Raw genomic sequence first — 17720 nt, 5'->3', positions numbered from 1 at the left:
GGAATGTCTCGTTAATTCTAAAAACATCAAAAAATTATCACAACGTAAATCACGAAAACGTATGTATAGATTACTATAAGATAGGGACCCCACAGTTGGACAGCCAGCAGAGATTACTAATATCACCACTTGGACGAATATCAGCAAAGAAATTTTAATCAAGTAAAATCTAAATATTCACAAAACAACACGTTTTTAATAATTCATTGTCTCTTGGTGTTAGATACAAAGGAAAATATGTGTACGCGTTGAAAAACTCTAACACATATAGATATTCTATATATAAGTAAATTGATCAACTTCTAAATCAAAGCATGTTCGAGTCAGATCCGATTAGTCAACTTATGCTCTTATAGAGTCTTGTAAATCAACCGAACATATTGTATAAGCTTCACTCGACGCTATTCCCACATTTTTATGACTTCCACGACACACTGTGCGACTCGTCATTTAATTCGCAAGTCTTGAACGTCTTACTCGAATATGCTTGATCTGAATAGTGATATGTTAAGAGTAATAAATACCTTGGGAAAGAAACTTCAATACTTTTCGATATGTCGCGTGTATGAGTAATTGGTGTGAAAAATTGGTGTTCATTAATTATGAAATCGTTAAAAATGGAACCATTATTTTCAACCAAGTATTGCGTGCAATGATCTTCAGGCTAGAGCATGAAGTGCACAATGACTTAAAAAAAATGCTTTCAAGAGTGATTAACTGCCTAATTACGCAAATCTAGCAGGAGACAATATTAAACAATGAATTAAGGAATAAAGTGGTACAAAATTAGAGGATGATTTAAAACATATCATATACAGGAACATTCATTGCAATTTCAAGTTTCGAATGTGAATGTAATTAATAAAATAATTTTTAATAAATTACGGGTATAAATGCTCTCTTAAATTACTTGAACGTTTAGTGATTTATACAATCAGAATTATTACTGAAAATATGTGGTGGTTTGAGTTTAAATTTAATGTTGAATATATACTGTGCTTGGTAATAGTAAAATTATGTTCTACCAAGTAGCAGAATATTTTGCAGATATTTATACTTTTTGTATTTCAAGAATCAGAAACAATTGCCTGCCCTTCAAAAGAGCAATAATTAAAGGAAATTTATAAATAAATATGAGGAATCGTTTATTCAACAACTTACACATGGATTTTCTAGACTTATTTATCCAAAGTATGTGTGAGAATTACAAAAACTGCGAATATGTTATTACACTGCAATTACTTTATTACTACTGCTATTATAATCGCTGTTATTATAATTATTACGCAGAATCTTCAAAACACAATTGTATATACATCTTTTTCTTTTGTATTTTGGATGAAATGTATATTTTAATAAAATATCCAAAGTATAAACTTTTTTACTATTATCTTTAAATTATATAAAATACGAACTGTATCAATACTTTATTTTTTGTTCATTAAATGTAATTATTTCAATTTTGGTAATCATAAATAATGATAGAATAAGTTGGTTTATATATATTAAATTTTTTAGCGAGATTTATAATTTACTCTGTATTCATTTTTATTATTTATATCCATAAATGATTTATATTTGTCAAATAGAGATTATATGATTTATAAAGAAATTAACATAAATAAAAATAAGCATAAATATCAAATCAACGTAAATAGATAAAAATGATCTTTTATATCAATTTTATACAATAATAATTATTTATGATAGTATTTGAAATTAATAATTCATCTTCTTTGAATCTTGATGTTTCAAATTCAAAAATGGTTAAAAGTTTTTGAAAGATTGGCAGTATCAGTATGTCACTAAAGGGTATCTGATGTTGCTCACTTCATTTAGTTTGTAACAGCAAGATGTTTGTTTAGAGCATTTTCTTTATCTGCTCGAAATGTAAATCGTAGATTCGTAAACTAAAAACCGTTAGCTTACCGTTAGTAACTTACGGATTTTCAAAAATTTCAATAATTGTAATATATTTAATAAATAATTCTTAACTGTAATTTTATAAAATTTTGAGAATTCTTTTTGTAGGTAATTACTACAATAAGTTTCAGCTTCGTTTTTAAAATTTTTAACAGTAAAAATCATATAAAATTGCGAAATTATTCTTTGGTTTCGAAACTCATTGTACAGTACAATATTGATTGTTGATCGTCTCAACTAAAAAGTACTGGGACGGCTGAATTAAAAAAATTTTGTTGATTCATAAAGTAGAAACCATTAGCTAAAATGTAGCTTACGGGTTTTCGAAAATTTTAATAATTGTAGAAATGATTATCGTTTCAAGACGTTCGCAAATACGCTGGAGTATATGGTCGAGAATCCGATGGGGCGAAAAGTGCAAGTCGAATATTGCTTCATGTGTTTCAGATGGAGCATCAGGTATATGGATGCGCGAAAAGAGTGAGAACGCAAGCACGATAAAGTGAGACAAAGCTACATTGGTCGTCGGTGTGACTTGTCTTGCTTACAGGTGTGCTGATATCGTACTCTCTTGCTCACTCGTCACTTTCTCTCTGTGTCTAGAATCGTGAGGGCAGCACTGTTTAGCTGTGAAGCATCAACCAATCAGATTTCTAAATCTCTCTGCCACAGTTTCGCTAACTAAGGTGAGACAGTTCGTGAGATCGTCACTTCATCAGAGAAGGGGATGCCTGCAACGGGAAAGAACGGTTAGTGCGAGTCGCGACTCGCGACGTAGAAGTTCGCGGGAGAAATTGTGTATACTGGTTGCAAAATGGCCACGTCCGACTCCAAAGCGCCTTTACGAACTGTAAAAAGGGTCCAATTTGGTATTATTTCTCCCGATGAAATAGTAAGTTTGTTCTTTCTAGATAAGTGAACACGTATGGCATAATTTTCATGGCGGTATACCACACTATTTCATGAGTTGACATTTTATGATACCTTATCGTGGCATCAGATGTTACAAACAGACGCGCGTGTTCTCTGATGGGTACTTTTTGTTTATGTTATTCGATATCTATGAGGAAATGCAATTCAATATTATGTGATATATGCAATAAACGTCGTGTTCATTGCATTACTTATTTAATTTCATTACTTTTATTGAAATTTCGAATAAACATGTAAAGAAAGCGAAATCCTTAAATCTACGTTTTCATGTAATTCACATACAGTTCTAATAAAATAATATGTTGCTGATCTACAATGACGCATAAGACAGTTGTGTTTCTTTACTTTTATTAATGTTCCATTATATTCCCTTTTTGAAATTCTTAATACTTGTAAATTTGAAATATTTCAAATCTGTTTATGTAATTCCATCATTTAATTATTTTAGTATACTTAAATGCAGCTGTCACATGGTATAATATTGTGAAATGTATTTTGTAGCGTCGGATGTCCGTCACAGATGGCGGCATTCGTTTCCCAGAAACTATGGAGGGTGGTAGACCCAAGTTGGGTGGACTTATGGACCCAAGGCAAGGTGTTATTGATAGAAACTCGCGGTGTCAGACATGTGCTGGTAACATGACAGAATGTCCTGGGCATTTTGGACACATAGATTTGGCCAAACCAGTCTTTCACGTTGGTTTTATAACGAAATCAATAAAAATATTGAGATGCGTTTGTTTCTATTGCTCCAAATTACTTGTTAGTCCAGTAAGTATCAATTACAATTGTATTTTTAAATTCTCAGTTCTTCATTGTAATACTATTTTTCTCAACGCAGCACAATCCAAAGATCAAAGAAATTATTATGAAAACTAAAGGTCAACCACGTAAACGGCTTACATTTGTTTATGATCTATGTAAAAGTAAAAATGTCTGCGAGGGTGGTGATGAAATGGATATCAACAAAGAAAATCAAGAGCAACCGCCTGCGGAAAGAAAACCAGGACATGGAGGTTGTGGTAGATACCAACCTAATCTCAGAAGATCAGGCTTGGATGTTACTGCAGAGTGGAAACATGTAAATGAAGATTCTCAAGAGAAGAAAATTGCACTCACAGCAGAGAGAGCATGGGAAATATTAAAGCACATTACAGATGAGGAATCATTCATTCTGGGTATGGATCCAAAATTTGCTAGACCAGATTGGATGGTAGTAACTGTTTTACCAGTTCCACCGCTGTCTGTAAGACCAGCAGTTATTATGTATGGTTCAGCAAAGAATCAGGATGATTTAACACACAAACTAGCGGATATCATAAAGGCAAATAACGAATTAATTAGAAATGAGCAAGCCGGAGCAGCTGCGCACGTTATATCCGAGAATATAAAGATGTTACAATTTCATGTAGCAACATTAGTCGACAATGATATGCCTGGAATGCCTAGAGCAATGCAAAAATCAGGAAAACCGCTTAAGGCCATTAAATCTAGACTGAAAGGTAAAGAAGGGAGAATTAGAGGTAATTTGATGGGTAAACGTGTTGATTTCTCAGCTCGTACCGTCATCACACCAGATCCTAACTTACGGATCGATCAAGTCGGTGTGCCTCGCAGTATCGCCCAGAATTTAACATTCCCAGAAATTGTAACACCTTTCAATATTGATAAGATGCAAGAACTTGTCAGGCGTGGAAACTCCCAGTATCCGGGAGCAAAATATATCGTCAGAGACAACGGAGAAAGAATAGATTTGAGATTTCATCCAAAGTCATCCGATCTGCATTTGCAATGCGGCTACAGAGTAGAGCGTCATATTCGCGATGGTGATTTAGTGATCTTCAATCGTCAGCCGACACTCCACAAAATGAGTATGATGGGGCACAGAGTGAAAGTTCTGCCTTGGAGTACATTCCGTATGAATCTCAGTTGTACGTCACCCTATAACGCCGATTTCGATGGCGACGAGATGAACTTGCACGTACCACAATCGATGGAGACTCGTGCGGAAGTAGAAAATATTCACGTGACGCCTCGACAAATTATCACTCCACAGGCTAACAAACCAGTCATGGGTATTGTACAGGATACACTCACAGCTGTAAGGAAAATGACCAAAAGGGATGTGTTTATCGAAAAGGAACAAATGATGAACATTCTTATGTTCTTGCCCAGTTGGGATGGAAAAATGCCACAGCCCTGTATATTGAAACCAAAACCTTTATGGACGGGCAAACAGATTTTCTCCTTGATTATACCAGGTAACGTGAACATGATCAGGACTCACAGCACACATCCAGATGAGGAAGATGATGGTCCGTACAAATGGATATCCCCTGGTGACACCAAAGTCATGGTAGAACACGGAGAACTTGTCATGGGTATTCTCTGTAAAAAGACTCTGGGTACATCTGCCGGGTCTCTGCTTCACATTTGTATGCTGGAGCTGGGTCACGAAGTTTGTGGACGGTTTTATGGAAACATTCAGACTGTAATTAACAACTGGTTGTTGTTGGAAGGTCACTCTATTGGTATTGGAGACACTATTGCCGATCCTCAGACCTATCTCGAGATTCAGAAAGCGATCAAGAAAGCCAAAGAAGATGTAATAGAGGTGATTCAGAAAGCTCATAACATGGAACTGGAACCGTCTCCTGGTAACACTTTGAGGCAGACTTTCGAGAATCAAGTAAACAGGATTCTAAACGACGCTCGTGACAAAACTGGCGGTTCTGCAAAGAAATCTCTGACTGAATACAACAATCTAAAAGCTATGGTGGTATCAGGTTCAAAGGGATCCAATATTAATATCTCTCAGGTTATTGCTTGCGTGGGTCAGCAAAACGTTGAAGGTAAACGAATTCCATTCGGTTTCCGGAAGAGAACGTTGCCACATTTCATCAAGGACGATTATGGTCCCGAGTCCAGAGGATTCGTCGAAAACTCGTACCTAGCCGGTTTGACGCCATCCGAATTTTATTTCCACGCTATGGGAGGTCGTGAGGGTCTTATCGATACGGCTGTAAAGACTGCAGAAACTGGATACATTCAGCGTCGTCTGATAAAGGCTATGGAATCTGTGATGGTGCACTACGATGGAACAGTACGGAACTCTGTAGGACAACTCATTCAGTTGCGATACGGTGAAGACGGTTTATGCGGTGAAACTGTGGAATTCCAAAACTTGCCCACTATTAAATTAAGCAATAAATCATTTGAAAAGAAGTTTAAGTTCGATCCAACCAACGAACGTTACCTACGTCGCATCTTTAATGAAGACATAGTCAGAGAGATGATGGGATCTGGAGAAGTAATCTCTGAATTAGAGAGAGAATGGGAGCAATTAAACAAAGATCGCGGTGTGCTTAGAGAGATTTTCCGTAGCGGCGAATCCAAGGTGGTATTGCCTTGTAATTTACAGAGAATGATCTGGAATGTACAGAAGATTTTCCACATAAACAAACGAGCACCCACTGACCTAAGCCCTATGAGAGTTATACAAGGTAAGTAAGCGAATGATTCTGTGAGGAATATAAATAATTAACGTAATCGAATAGACATTCAAAATTCCGTTTTATAGGTGTAAAGGATCTCCTAGAGAAGTGTATCATTGTAGCTGGTGACGACAGACTCAGCAAACAAGCAAACGAAAACGCTACATTGCTGTTCCAATGTTTAGTGAGATCTACTTTATGTACAAAATGTGTTTCTGAAGAATTTAGGCTGTCTGGTGAAGCCTTTGAATGGTTGATTGGAGAAATTGAAACGAGATTCCAACAAGCACAGGTACACATTGAATGATGCACGCTCGTGTATAGGATGTTTGTAATTTACGTATTTAAGAACAATGATATATTGAACAAAATTATCTTCAGGTATCACCTGGTGAGATGGTAGGTGCCTTGGCCGCTCAGTCGCTCGGTGAACCAGCTACTCAAATGACATTGAACACTTTCCACTTCGCTGGTGTATCATCGAAGAACGTAACCCTTGGTGTACCCAGGCTAAAGGAAATTATCAATATCAGTAAGAAGCCAAAGGCTCCTTCGTTGACTGTGTTTTTGATCGGCGCTGCCGCAAGAGACGCGGAGAAAGCGAAGAACGTTCTCTGTCGTCTGGAGCACACCACCCTAAGGAAGGTTACCGCAAACACTGCAATCTACTACGATCCAGATCCGCAGAACACTGTGATTGCGGAGGATCAAGAATTCGTAAACGTCTACTACGAAATGCCTGACTTCGATCCCACTAAAATATCGCCATGGTTACTTCGTATTGAATTGGATCGAAAGAGAATGACGGATAAGAAATTGACCATGGAACAAATAGCAGAAAAAATTAACGCTGGCTTTGGAGATGATTTGAACTGTATATTCAATGATGACAATGCTGAAAAATTGGTCTTGCGAATTAGGATAATGAATAGCGACGATAAATTCACAGGAGACACGGAGGAGGAAACTGTAGATAAAATGGAGGACGACATGTTCCTCCGATGTATCGAAGCGAACATGCTCAGTGATATGACTTTACAGGTACGTCCAATTAAATTTTATTTGAGAAAATAAAGAAAAATTTGTTAACAACATTAATTAAAATTGAAAGAACGTATGGTTATTTGATTGTCCAATTTTCCAGGGTATTGAGGCTATAGGAAAAGTGTACATGCATTTACCACAAACCGATTCGAAGAAACGTATCGTTATCACGGAAACTGGAGAATTTAAAGCAATCGCAGAATGGTTGTTGGAAACGGACGGAACAAGTTTGATGAAAGTACTAAGCGAAAGGGATGTGGACCCAGTTAGGACATTCAGTAACGACATTTGTGAAATATTCCAAGTGTTGGGTATAGAGGCTGTGCGAAAATCAGTAGAAAAAGAAATGAATGCTGTACTGCAATTTTATGGTCTTTACGTGAATTATCGTCATCTTGCTTTACTTTGTGACGTTATGACGGCTAAAGGACACTTGATGGCTATTACCCGTCACGGAATTAATAGGCAAGACACTGGCGCTCTTATGAGGTAAGTTACAGAAAGATGTGCTTTTTGTAATTAGTTATCGAAAGTATTACTTATTTAATTTTTCTTTCAAGATGTTCTTTCGAGGAAACGGTAGACGTTTTACTAGATGCAGCATCTCACGCAGAAGTTGATCCCATGAGAGGAGTATCAGAAAACATTATAATGGGACAACTTCCACGTATAGGAACAGGTATTGTCCTTGTATAATTAACTTAATTAGCCAAATTTTGCACTGTTCCAAATTAACATGTTTAATTGCATTTTTCAGGATGTTTCGATTTGCTATTAGATGCAGAAAAATGCAAAGCAGGTATTGAAATACCGATGGCTGTAGGAGCTGGTGTAATGGGAACTGCTGGAATGTTCTTTGGCAGTGTTGCTACACCGAGCATGAGCCCTCAAATGACACCTTGGATGGGTGCTACTCCAGGCTATGGAGCATCCAGCATGTCACCTGGTAAGGACATCGCGAGTAAAATTTTATTTAGGATATGTAAGATTATTTGTCTACTTCTTGAATTTATAATAAACGTTATTTTTAGCATTGGGAAGTGGTATGACACCCGGAGGTGCATGCTTCTCGCCATCGGGAGCATCAGACGCATCAGGACTTTCGCCAGCCTATTCTGCATACTCACCACAACCTGGTAGTCCAGGAAGTCCAGGACCCAGCATGAGTCCATATCCGATGTCACCTGCAGGAGGTGCATCACCTAGTTACTCTCCTACATCTCCCGCCTATTTACCAACATCACCGAGCATGACACCGTCGAGTCCCAATTACTCGCCAACGAGTCCTACTTACTCGCCCACGAGTCCAAACTACTCGCCAACGAGTCCAAGTTACTCTCCGACATCGCCTAGTTATTCGCCTACGTCGCCAAGCTATTCACCAACGAGTCCAAGCTATTCACCAACATCGCCGAGCTACTCACCGACATCACCGAGTTATTCACCGACGAGTCCTAGTTACTCACCGACAAGTCCCAGTTATTCACCGACGAGTCCAAGTTACTCTCCGACATCGCCTAGTTATTCGCCAACGAGTCCAAGCTATTCACCAACAAGTCCAAGCTATTCACCAACATCGCCGAGCTACTCACCAACATCACCGAGTTATTCACCGACGAGTCCAAGCTATTCGCCGACAAGCCCAAGCTATTCTCCTAGTTCACCAAATTACACGCCTGCGTCGCCATCTTATTCTCCTACAAGTCCAAGCTATTCACCAAGTTCTCCACAATATTCGCCTGCTAGTCCAAGCTATTCACCGAGCAGTCCCAAATATTCGCCAACCAGTCCGAGTTACTCGCCCACATCGCCGTCATTCGCTGGAACTTCACCGCAATATACACCTGCGAGTCCAACGTATTCGCCAACAAGTCCAACATATTCACCAACGAGTCCATCGTACTCGCCGAGCTCTCCACAACACACAGCATCAGGAAGTACACGATATTCGCCCAGCAGTCCGAACTATTCTCCAACCAGTCCAACCTACTCGCCGACAAGTCCTCAATACTCGCCATCGAGTACTAAGTATTCGCCTACCAGTCCGACATACACACCAACCAGTCCAAGTTACTCACCAACGAGTCCAACGTACTCCCCACCAGTGCCGGGCTACTCACCAACGAGTCCAACCTATTCCCCGGCGTCACCAGCTTACGAAACAGATGACTAGGAACTATTACGAATATCTGTATGAATGTTTACAACCAAACACTCAGTACGGACTCGATGTATGTACGATAAACTGTAATTACTGCTGTTGCGATTCTGAATTTTCTAAGATTATAAATATATATTTAGTGTATAAGTCTATATGCACAATTTGTACGACTCTCATAGTTTGTTACCTATACGATTGTAGGTTGATCGAGGGTTTCATTTTTTTTACATTGAAGAGGAGATTCGAGTACTCAGGATGAGCAAGAGTATCAATCATGATGACGAAGGGCTATTTAGGTTCTTACAGGATATTATGGATTTAATATGACGTAGCAATGGATGCAAATGAGGTTTGATTGAAACGAATGAAGTACATTTGAAAGATCAGTATTTCAGAGAAGTCAAAATATTCCAATGCCAGTGGAAGGTCCATGTCTTAGAGTCCAAAGCATCTTGTGAGAATTAACAGAACCCTCTTTCTTTTTAATTTTCATGGGACACATTTGTCATTCATTCAGAATATATTTTTATTTGTTTAATTATCTATCCGATGAATGGAAGGAAGGTCGATCCATATCAGGTTCGTGAGAACATTGAGGAGAAAATACTAGACACTTTGTGGGTCTTCCTTGCACTCACCTTGTCTCTGTGCGAGTCGTTCGCGTTCGATAGAATATTGAGTTTTAGTTTGCGTGGATACTTTTTGAAAACGTGAAAACAGGTTCAAGTTCCGCGTTGATGTAAGACAGTGCGAATTACTCTCTGAAATGAATCGCTAGAGACTACCTTTGCTTTTCAGGGAGGCAATTCGAACGTGTTCCTTCTGTTTGCTATGTTATGTGTCATCGACATATTCGGCGTCTTTCCAATTATTGCGTTGCCGCGTGCGGTCGTGAAATGCGGTAAGTTTTATTTCTGCTTACCAGAAGACTTGATTGTCAATATAAAAGTAATTTTATAGTCGATAACAATGACATTTTTAAGAAAACACCGCGCGACTTTTGTGAATACATTTAGTAAATTAGGAGTAGGTTTACGTTTGTAACATACACTGGTATATATCGCCCGACGCATTAGTTTTATATGCTACAATATTAATATATATACATACACACACGCACTCGATTGTAAGTCTAACGTAAACATTGTTTCATAAAATATTTTATTTAAATTGAAACGATTTGTATAATTGACATGTATCACGAGTGATTATTGCAAGGAAAGTTTATGCGATGAGTGTGTGAGCAATCGTGAGAGGGAGAGTTAATTATTTGAAAAGAATAAAGTTGATTAATTTGTTAAAAAGCTTGGTATTGTGTAAACCTAATTCACTGTCATTATCTCATACCTTTAAATCTAATTTTTGAAAACACCTTTAAATTTTAGGATTATACGGAATTCTCGTTCTCGTTGTATTTGGCTTACAAATTTATACAGCGGTCCTCCTCGGAAAATCATGGATAATCGTAACAACCATAAATCTACAAATTTCGTGGAAAAGTCGATAAGATGTTGTTGCAACTAATTGTTCACTTAAATTCAAGAAATATATTTTTTGAAGATATACATACATTTATGGACTTAGAAAATTTAGAATTGCAACACCGATAATTACAATTTATCGTACTTATACCTAGTCTGTACTGAGTGTTTAGTTATAAACATTCATACAGATATTCGTAATACTTCTTAGTCATCTGTTTCGTAAGTTGGTGACGCCAGGGAATAGGTTGGACTCATTGGCGAGTAACTTGGTGATGTTGGATAATCACCTGGTGATGTTTGCGAGTAACATCGCCAATAACTAGGCGATGTCGGTGAGTAATTAGGACTTGTCGGTGAATAACTCGGTGATGTCGATGAGTGGTTTGGCGATGTAGGTGAATAGCTTGGACTTCTTGGTGAATACGTTGGACTCGCTGGCGAATAACTAGGCGATGTCGGAGAGTAGCTTGGACTCGTTGGTGAATAGCTGGGACTTGCCGGCGAGTAATTAGGACTCGTCGGCGAATAGTTAGGACTCGACGGAGTTATGCTCGGTGATGTTGGTAAACAGACGGGAGATGTAGGAGAGTGACTGGGTGATGCATCCTCTGCATCACTGCTGCAGCTGCTCATGTTGGGTCCTGGACTTCCTGGACTATCAAGTTGTGGTGAGTATGCAGAATAGACTGGCGAAAGTCCTGATGCGTCTTTGGCGGTGGCTGAAAGATGACTGTGTTGAAGGAAAAAGGGAGAACTGCGTTGACGGGATAAACTGCGGAAGACTAGCACGATGGCTGACAATGTTCGCGTTCGATGGGAAACAGTTGAAATTCGCTCGTAGGAAAACGAAACACTGTCGGCCATTGTGCCAGTCTTCTGCAGTTCGTCTCGACAACGCGGTACATACAGTGAGAACTTCGAACACGTCGCATAAAAAAGTCGGCTCTTTTCAGAGCCATACATATTAACCCAGAAAAGTTCGTCCATAAATATTATTGATAAGTGATCAGTGTTTAGTGATAATGCAGTGAAAGTAAACGTTGAAATTGCCTGCCCGGAGACATACTTCTGTTCGTCGCCGTCGGGTACATGAAGTGGATTATACAACTAAATGGGTGAGTTTCCTATTGATAATATTCTTCATATTTCTCTAACAAACATATCCCTTACGTCCTTTAACACGATTATTATTTATTAAATTAGCTTTGCGAATCATTCAAAATTTCATTTACGTACTTTGTTAATCTTCACTGTACACCTTGCTTAAAAATTTCATATATTGACCTTGACATGACACTGACATGACCTTGGCATGAACTTGACATGACCTTGGCATAACCTTGACATAACCTTGACATTGTACAAGGTCAATGCACTATCCTGCACACATTTCCGTGCATGAAGTGGATTTACAACTAAATAGGTGAGTTTCTTATTGATACAAACATAACCTTTACGTCCTTTAACACGATTATTATTTATTAAATTAGCTTTGCGAATCATTCGTTGAACTGTGTTCTTTGACGCGATTTATGATTGAATTAGCTTTGCGAATCGTTCTTCACTTTTACGACCTGTCTTTGACGCTTGGGAAGCATTTTCTTTACCTGCTTGAAATGTAAATGGTAGATTCGTAAACTAAACATCGTTAGCTACGAATGTAACTTACGGGTTTTCAAAAATTTCAATAATTGTAATATATTTAATAAATAATTCTTAACTGTAATTTTATAAAATTTTGAGTTTGAGAATTGTTTTTGTAGGTAATTACTACATTAAATTTCAGTTTCGTTTTCCAAATTTTTAACAGTAAAAATCGTATAAAATTGCGAAATTATTCGTTGGTTTCGAAACTCCTTGTACAGTAGAATATTGATTGCTAATCGTCTCAGTTAAAAAGTACTGGGATGGCTGAATTAAAAAAATTTTGTTGATTCATAAAGTAGAAACCATTAGCTAAAATGTAGCTTACGGGTTTTTGAAAATTTTAATAATTGTAGAAATGATTATCATTTCAAGACGTTCGCAAATATGTACGTGTTTCAGATGGGGTACCAGGCATATGGATACGTAAGAAGAGTGAGAACGCAAGCACAATAAAGCGTGACGGCCTGCGTTTTTCGTTCGTGTGGACACTCACACATAGAACCCGTTGGTTTCATTCTGTCTCTCTCGATCATCTTCCGTTCTCTTTCTAAAGCAACTGCGCGAACCTGGATGCGCAGTAAAATGGTGGGGATAGAAATGCTTGCTATGGTGAAGCGGAATTGCTCATAGGTGTAGTTTGCGATACGTGATGGTTGATACGTAGTGTGCGAAAGTAATCGTTTTTTTTATAGTAAGCGCGTGTACTGTTTCGTGCCATGGCTATGTTTGAAGCATTAAGGGAAGAATACAGTGTAAGAGTCTGTTAATATATTTTTGGCTCCTGTGAGATTATACGGTTATTTGCTGAAACTTGATTTTGAATCTGATTTTAGGATTACTTACAGCAATGTTTTAGAGTGCCAGATCTACAAACATTCCAAAAGAAATGCACTGCTCTTTGTACAAATGACAGCGACAGGAAAGTTGCAGTTGATCAAGCATTAAGAGACAGTCTTCTTATAATTTTGTCAGAACATGTGCCAAGCAATGTTCAACTACTTGAAACCTACATTACATTCTGCATTGAATTATGCAGAAAAGACTTAGCGACTGCGAGTATGCCTGTCATGTTACTTGGTGATATATTTGACTCTATGACTCTTGATAGATGTGAGCAACTATTCACCTTTGTAGAGAACAATGTTGTTGTATGGAAAGAAGAATTATTTTTTAGTGCTTGTAAAAATAACTTATTGCGTATGTGCAATGATTTACTGAGAAGATTATCTCGGTCACAACAGACTGTTTTCTGTGGAAGAATTCTTCTGTTTCTTGCCAAGTTTTTCCCTTTTTCTGAGAGATCTGGCCTTAACATTGTCAGTGAATTCAATTTGGAAAATTATACAGAATTTGGCTCTGAAAAATCTGAGGGAGATGATTTGGAACAAATTACTAAGGTAGATGATAAATCTGAGAGCAAAGTACCAATTGATTATAATTTGTATAGAAAGTTCTGGGCTCTACAAGATTTTTTTAGAAATCCAAATCAATGTTACCAGAAAATGTACTGGAAAGTATTTTCAGCGGTAAGTCTTAAATCCCAATTACAAAATTATTACAGCTTGTCGGTTATCAACATTTTTAATAGTGGTTTTTTTCAGCATGCTTCAAGTGTTTTATCAGCATTTTCATCATTCAAATTAGAGGAACAACGCAATTATCCTACAACATCTATTAAAGTGGATTCTTCAATGGAAGGATCTCACAAAGAAACTCCATATTTTGCAAAATACTTAACAAATCAGAAATTATTAGAGTTACAGTTGTCTGATTCAAATTTTAGACGATATGTATTGCTGCAATTTCTCATTCTTTTCCAATATCTTAATAGCACTGTAAAATTTAAAGCGTAAGTATCTACAATATACATATGTACACTTTTTTGTATATTTGTATTTTATTATATATTGAATCCACAATACCTTTTCATAGAATTGCACATTCATTATAAATTATTAGTAAATGACTTTTGAAAGCTATAAAACGATGTTTGTTTTCCAAAGCTTCCTTGCCAGTGGCTATGAGACAAGGTCTGCTTTCCTTAAATAGTGTTTTGAGTTATTCATACCGCAGAATTTCAATAGTTTTTGTAATTTTTAAGTGAAACACATGAATTGAAGCCGGACCAAATAGATTGGGTAAAAACCACCACGGAACAAGTTTACGCCTTACTGACGGAAACACCACCTGACGGCCCAACTTTTGCTGAAACTGTTAAAAATATATTAAAACGCGAAGAACATTGGAATTCGTGGAAGAATGAAGGTTGTCCACCATTTAAAAGACCAGCATCAGATTCTACTGTCGACGCAGAGGAATTGAGGAAACCGAAGAGACCCAAACGTAGAATCGGAGATGTTATTAGAGACGCTCAAGCAGTAGGAAAATATCATATGGGAAAGTAAGAGAGTCTGTTTTTAACAAATACAATTGAAACCGGTGGCATTTTCATCTAATATTAAATTATATTCACTTATTCTGCAGTCCAGAACTCACAAAGCTATGGAATTTGTGCCCTAATAATCTCGAAGCATGTAAATCAAAAGAAAGAGATTTCTTACCATCTCTAGAAACATACTTTGAAGAAGCCATAATGCAACTGGATCCTAATGCAATGGTTGAAGATGAGTATAAGTAGGTACATTTTACTTTCTTTTAGGACTTACTTGATTTCCCAAGTTATTTATGCCGTTCCTATGTCTTATAGGAAAGTAAATGACGGAAACTTTGGATGGAGGGCATTAAGATTGTTGGCTAGACGTAGCCCTCATTTTTTCGTACATGGTAATTACCCTATCAATAAACTACCTGAATATCTTGAAACAATGATAAAGAAGATTGCCAAAGATCGACCAGTGAGTACACCTTAATTTTTCTTTTGGTTCATGTTACTTTTATTGAATAATCTTGAAAGTAAAATATGTCTATCAATTAAAGCAAACGCAATCTGACATGAAGTTGGAAACTGAAGAAACTCCACCACAAGATTCGAACGATCAAGAATTCAATGAAGATGTGTTACAAAAAGAGAGCGAACAAGTTGAAACTGAAAATTCGGATACAAAGGGACGAAAATTAACTAAAATCACGCCAGATACGGTAGCAAAATTATCGGATGTATTGAAAAACGATTGGAAGAAATTAGCAACCAAACTTGGTTATACAAATGAGGAGGTAAATATATGTGATATTGTGTCGAAGAAAACTAACCAGGTATATGCTCAATGAAAATGAATCCTAAAGTAAATGGAAAAAATAGTCTTCATTATTTCTTTCAGATTACATTTTTTCAGAGTCAACCGACGCCATACGAGCAATGTAAAAATATGCTAGAAATTTGGGCAGAAGAAGATGTAGACGCATCGATGGAAAATTTGGCGTATATCTTAGAAGGTTTAAAATTCACGGAGGCATTAGCTGTTTTAAAATCATAATTATTTCATAAAAATGTCTCACTATGAAAATGAATTTTAAGAATTGTACAGTACATACTACGTGAAATAAATTTTTTCAATTTCCGTAATATTTTATTGCATATGTTTTATTGAGCGTGACCTAAAACTATTATTATTAACTTTATTATTGGTTTTAACTCGAGAATCACTCTAGAATTAGGTAATTACGCAGTTGAAAAATTATTCTGAGGGTACAGAAACTGTTCGTACCCTCGTATTATCAAATTACTCGCAAATTATAAATAGTGGCACCTCTTCTGACGAACTCTGAGAGCTCCGTTCAGGGTCCGTACAGTGCCAATTAGTAAATGGCAAAACGCTGAAACTACTAGCCAAATAAAGGTTCCAGATTTCACCACAAGAGGCGCCACTGTTTGGCTAATAGTTTCAGCGTTTTGCCACTTACTAATTGGCGCTGTACATACCCTGAACGGAGCTTCCAAAAATTGCCATAGTGGCGCTACTGACAAGAAGAGGGACCACTATTTATTTATTTATTTATTTCAATAAAATAGACAAAAAATGGCAAAATAATGATTAAAAACGCTGTTGAATCAATTAATACAGCCATAGATGAATCTACAGCCATAGAATTAATCCAATGATTAATATTCTCCAAACATACATATTAAATTCTTTTACAGGTTTTTTAATTGTTCGTTCTAATACATTTTAATGACTCTAAATAACGTATTTCACATATATAATAAAATCACAGAACAGGTATAAATGTGAGCTTTAACGAATGCGAAATAAGGGTTTAATGACGCGTGTGATATAAGATTATATTTTACACTTATAATTAGCTTTCCATCTTCGGTATAGCAGGCTGTACAGATGCAATGTTCACTACATGTCGAAATTGAAAGTCGTCGACCCTTCTACGCTCGAAGGAACGCCTTGATTGGTAGCGTTTGGAGATATTGATTCAAATTAATTATGCAGGTAGCTACAGGAAATCATTCTATCTTGATCATGTGCAATTTCGGAGTAGAAAACCTTGTTAGGCGAATAATCTTTCCTTGCTATCAATTAGAGGCAAGCGTTATTAAGTGCACACAGACCAGTTAGGAAACAATATTAAATATGTATGCTAATTATTCGCATTTACAATTATAAAATTTTAAATCACTATGATATAGATCCGTGAGCTTATTCACTGTACCGTTCATATAGCGTGTAAACAGACTCAGCTCAGCGTTCCCGCGCCATGGAAACAGTAGCATGGTAGGAATTGGAGTCTTGCAAGCTTGAAAGGAGAATCAGGATCTGTTCTTAGGGGCCGCAGGGTTGTAGAAAACCGAGACATTGCCGATCTGGTATGACATTTTTGCTCAAATTCTGCATGGAATTTCTGTTTCAATAATTATATATTAAAATTTCTGGATGAATTTCAGATGAACTTTTTGCTGTACGAAAATGATTTTCAGTTGACAATGTTCAGAAAACGTTCCAGATTACTCGCTAGAAAAAGGATTTACAAACATCTCTTGACAAATTTAAATCATTTGAACAAGAACAACTGCACAGTTTCCTTCTTAATTCAAATTGCATTGGGAGAGCTACGGTACAATCTAAA

The 17720-nt window shown here is 37.0% G+C and overlaps 3 protein-coding genes across 9 annotated transcripts; all 3 read left to right on the top strand.

The window, feature by feature from the left end:
* The first annotated feature begins 2630 nt into the window (after positions 1 to 2630).
* LOC117225271 (DNA-directed RNA polymerase II subunit RPB1) lies at positions 2631 to 10605 on the top strand. 2 transcript variants are annotated; one of them, XR_004491463.2, is made up of 10 exons: positions 2631 to 2815; positions 3358 to 3627; positions 3698 to 6359; positions 6437 to 6642; positions 6732 to 7391; positions 7495 to 7883; positions 7955 to 8073; positions 8152 to 8340; positions 8426 to 9625; positions 9757 to 10605. XR_004491463.2 is itself a non-coding variant. In XM_033478676.2 (9 exons), exons 1-9 carry the CDS (start codon positions 2738 to 2740, stop codon positions 9565 to 9567), a joined length of 5715 nt encoding a protein of 1904 aa, XP_033334567.2. In that variant the 5' UTR covers positions 2631 to 2737; the 3' UTR covers positions 9568 to 9707. The 2 variants fall into 2 exon arrangements, 1 of the variants encoding a protein (XP_033334567.2); XM_033478676.2 differs by lacking the exon at positions 9757 to 10605 and having other exon boundaries at positions 8426 to 9707.
* LOC143258906 (uncharacterized) lies at positions 10321 to 11062 on the top strand (the record flags this gene model as incomplete). The annotated part of the gene is made up of 2 exons (XM_076519445.1): positions 10321 to 10456; positions 10941 to 11062. Coding segments are annotated over 2 exons (258 nt in total), but the record flags the coding sequence as incomplete, so codon positions are not given.
* Positions 11063 to 11754: 692 nt separating this feature from the next.
* Hpr1 (THO complex 1-like protein Hpr1) lies at positions 11755 to 16211 on the top strand. 6 transcript variants are annotated; one of them, XM_033478693.2, is made up of 10 exons: positions 11755 to 12154; positions 13086 to 13438; positions 13520 to 14212; positions 14288 to 14535; positions 14690 to 14716; positions 14788 to 15087; positions 15171 to 15320; positions 15394 to 15541; positions 15624 to 15860; positions 15980 to 16211. In XM_033478693.2, exons 2-10 carry the CDS (start codon positions 13403 to 13405, stop codon positions 16118 to 16120), a joined length of 1980 nt encoding a protein of 659 aa, XP_033334584.1. In that variant the 5' UTR covers positions 11755 to 12154; positions 13086 to 13402; the 3' UTR covers positions 16121 to 16211. The 6 variants fall into 6 exon arrangements, with proteins under 6 accessions (XP_033334584.1, XP_033334582.1, XP_033334580.1 ...); XM_033478691.2 differs by having other exon boundaries at positions 15965 to 16211; XM_033478689.2 differs by having other exon boundaries at positions 15624 to 15899.
* Positions 16212 to 17720: the final 1509 nt, after the last annotated feature.

Source organism: Megalopta genalis, chromosome 2 (genome assembly GCF_051020955.1).
Source record: "Megalopta genalis isolate 19385.01 chromosome 2, iyMegGena1_principal, whole genome shotgun sequence".
NCBI classification, from domain to species: Eukaryota; Metazoa; Arthropoda; class Insecta; order Hymenoptera; family Halictidae; genus Megalopta; species Megalopta genalis.
The sequence above is the reverse complement of the archived record's forward strand: the minus strand, read 5'-3'. Positions and strand labels throughout refer to the sequence as shown.

Bases quoted from the DNA above. Each gene is read 5' to 3' on its own strand.
- LOC117225271 (XM_033478676.2), top strand. From the start codon at position 2,738: ATGGCCACGTCCGACTCCAAAGCGCCTTTACGAACTGTAAAAAGGGTC. The intron at 7,392-7,494 runs GTACGTCCAATT...CCAATTTTCCAG, and splicing joins TCAGTGATATGACTTTACAG to GGTATTGAGGCTATAGGAAA. The intron at 7,884-7,954 runs GTAAGTTACAGA...TTTTCTTTCAAG, and splicing joins GACACTGGCGCTCTTATGAG to ATGTTCTTTCGAGGAAACGG.
- Hpr1 (XM_033478688.2), top strand. From the start codon at position 13,403: ATGGCTATGTTTGAAGCATTAAGGGAAGAATACAGT. The intron at 14,536-14,689 runs GTAAGTATCTAC...TGTTTTCCAAAG, and splicing joins AGCACTGTAAAATTTAAAGC to CTTCCTTGCCAGTGGCTATG. The intron at 15,088-15,170 runs GTAAGAGAGTCT...CTTATTCTGCAG, and splicing joins GGAAAATATCATATGGGAAA to TCCAGAACTCACAAAGCTAT.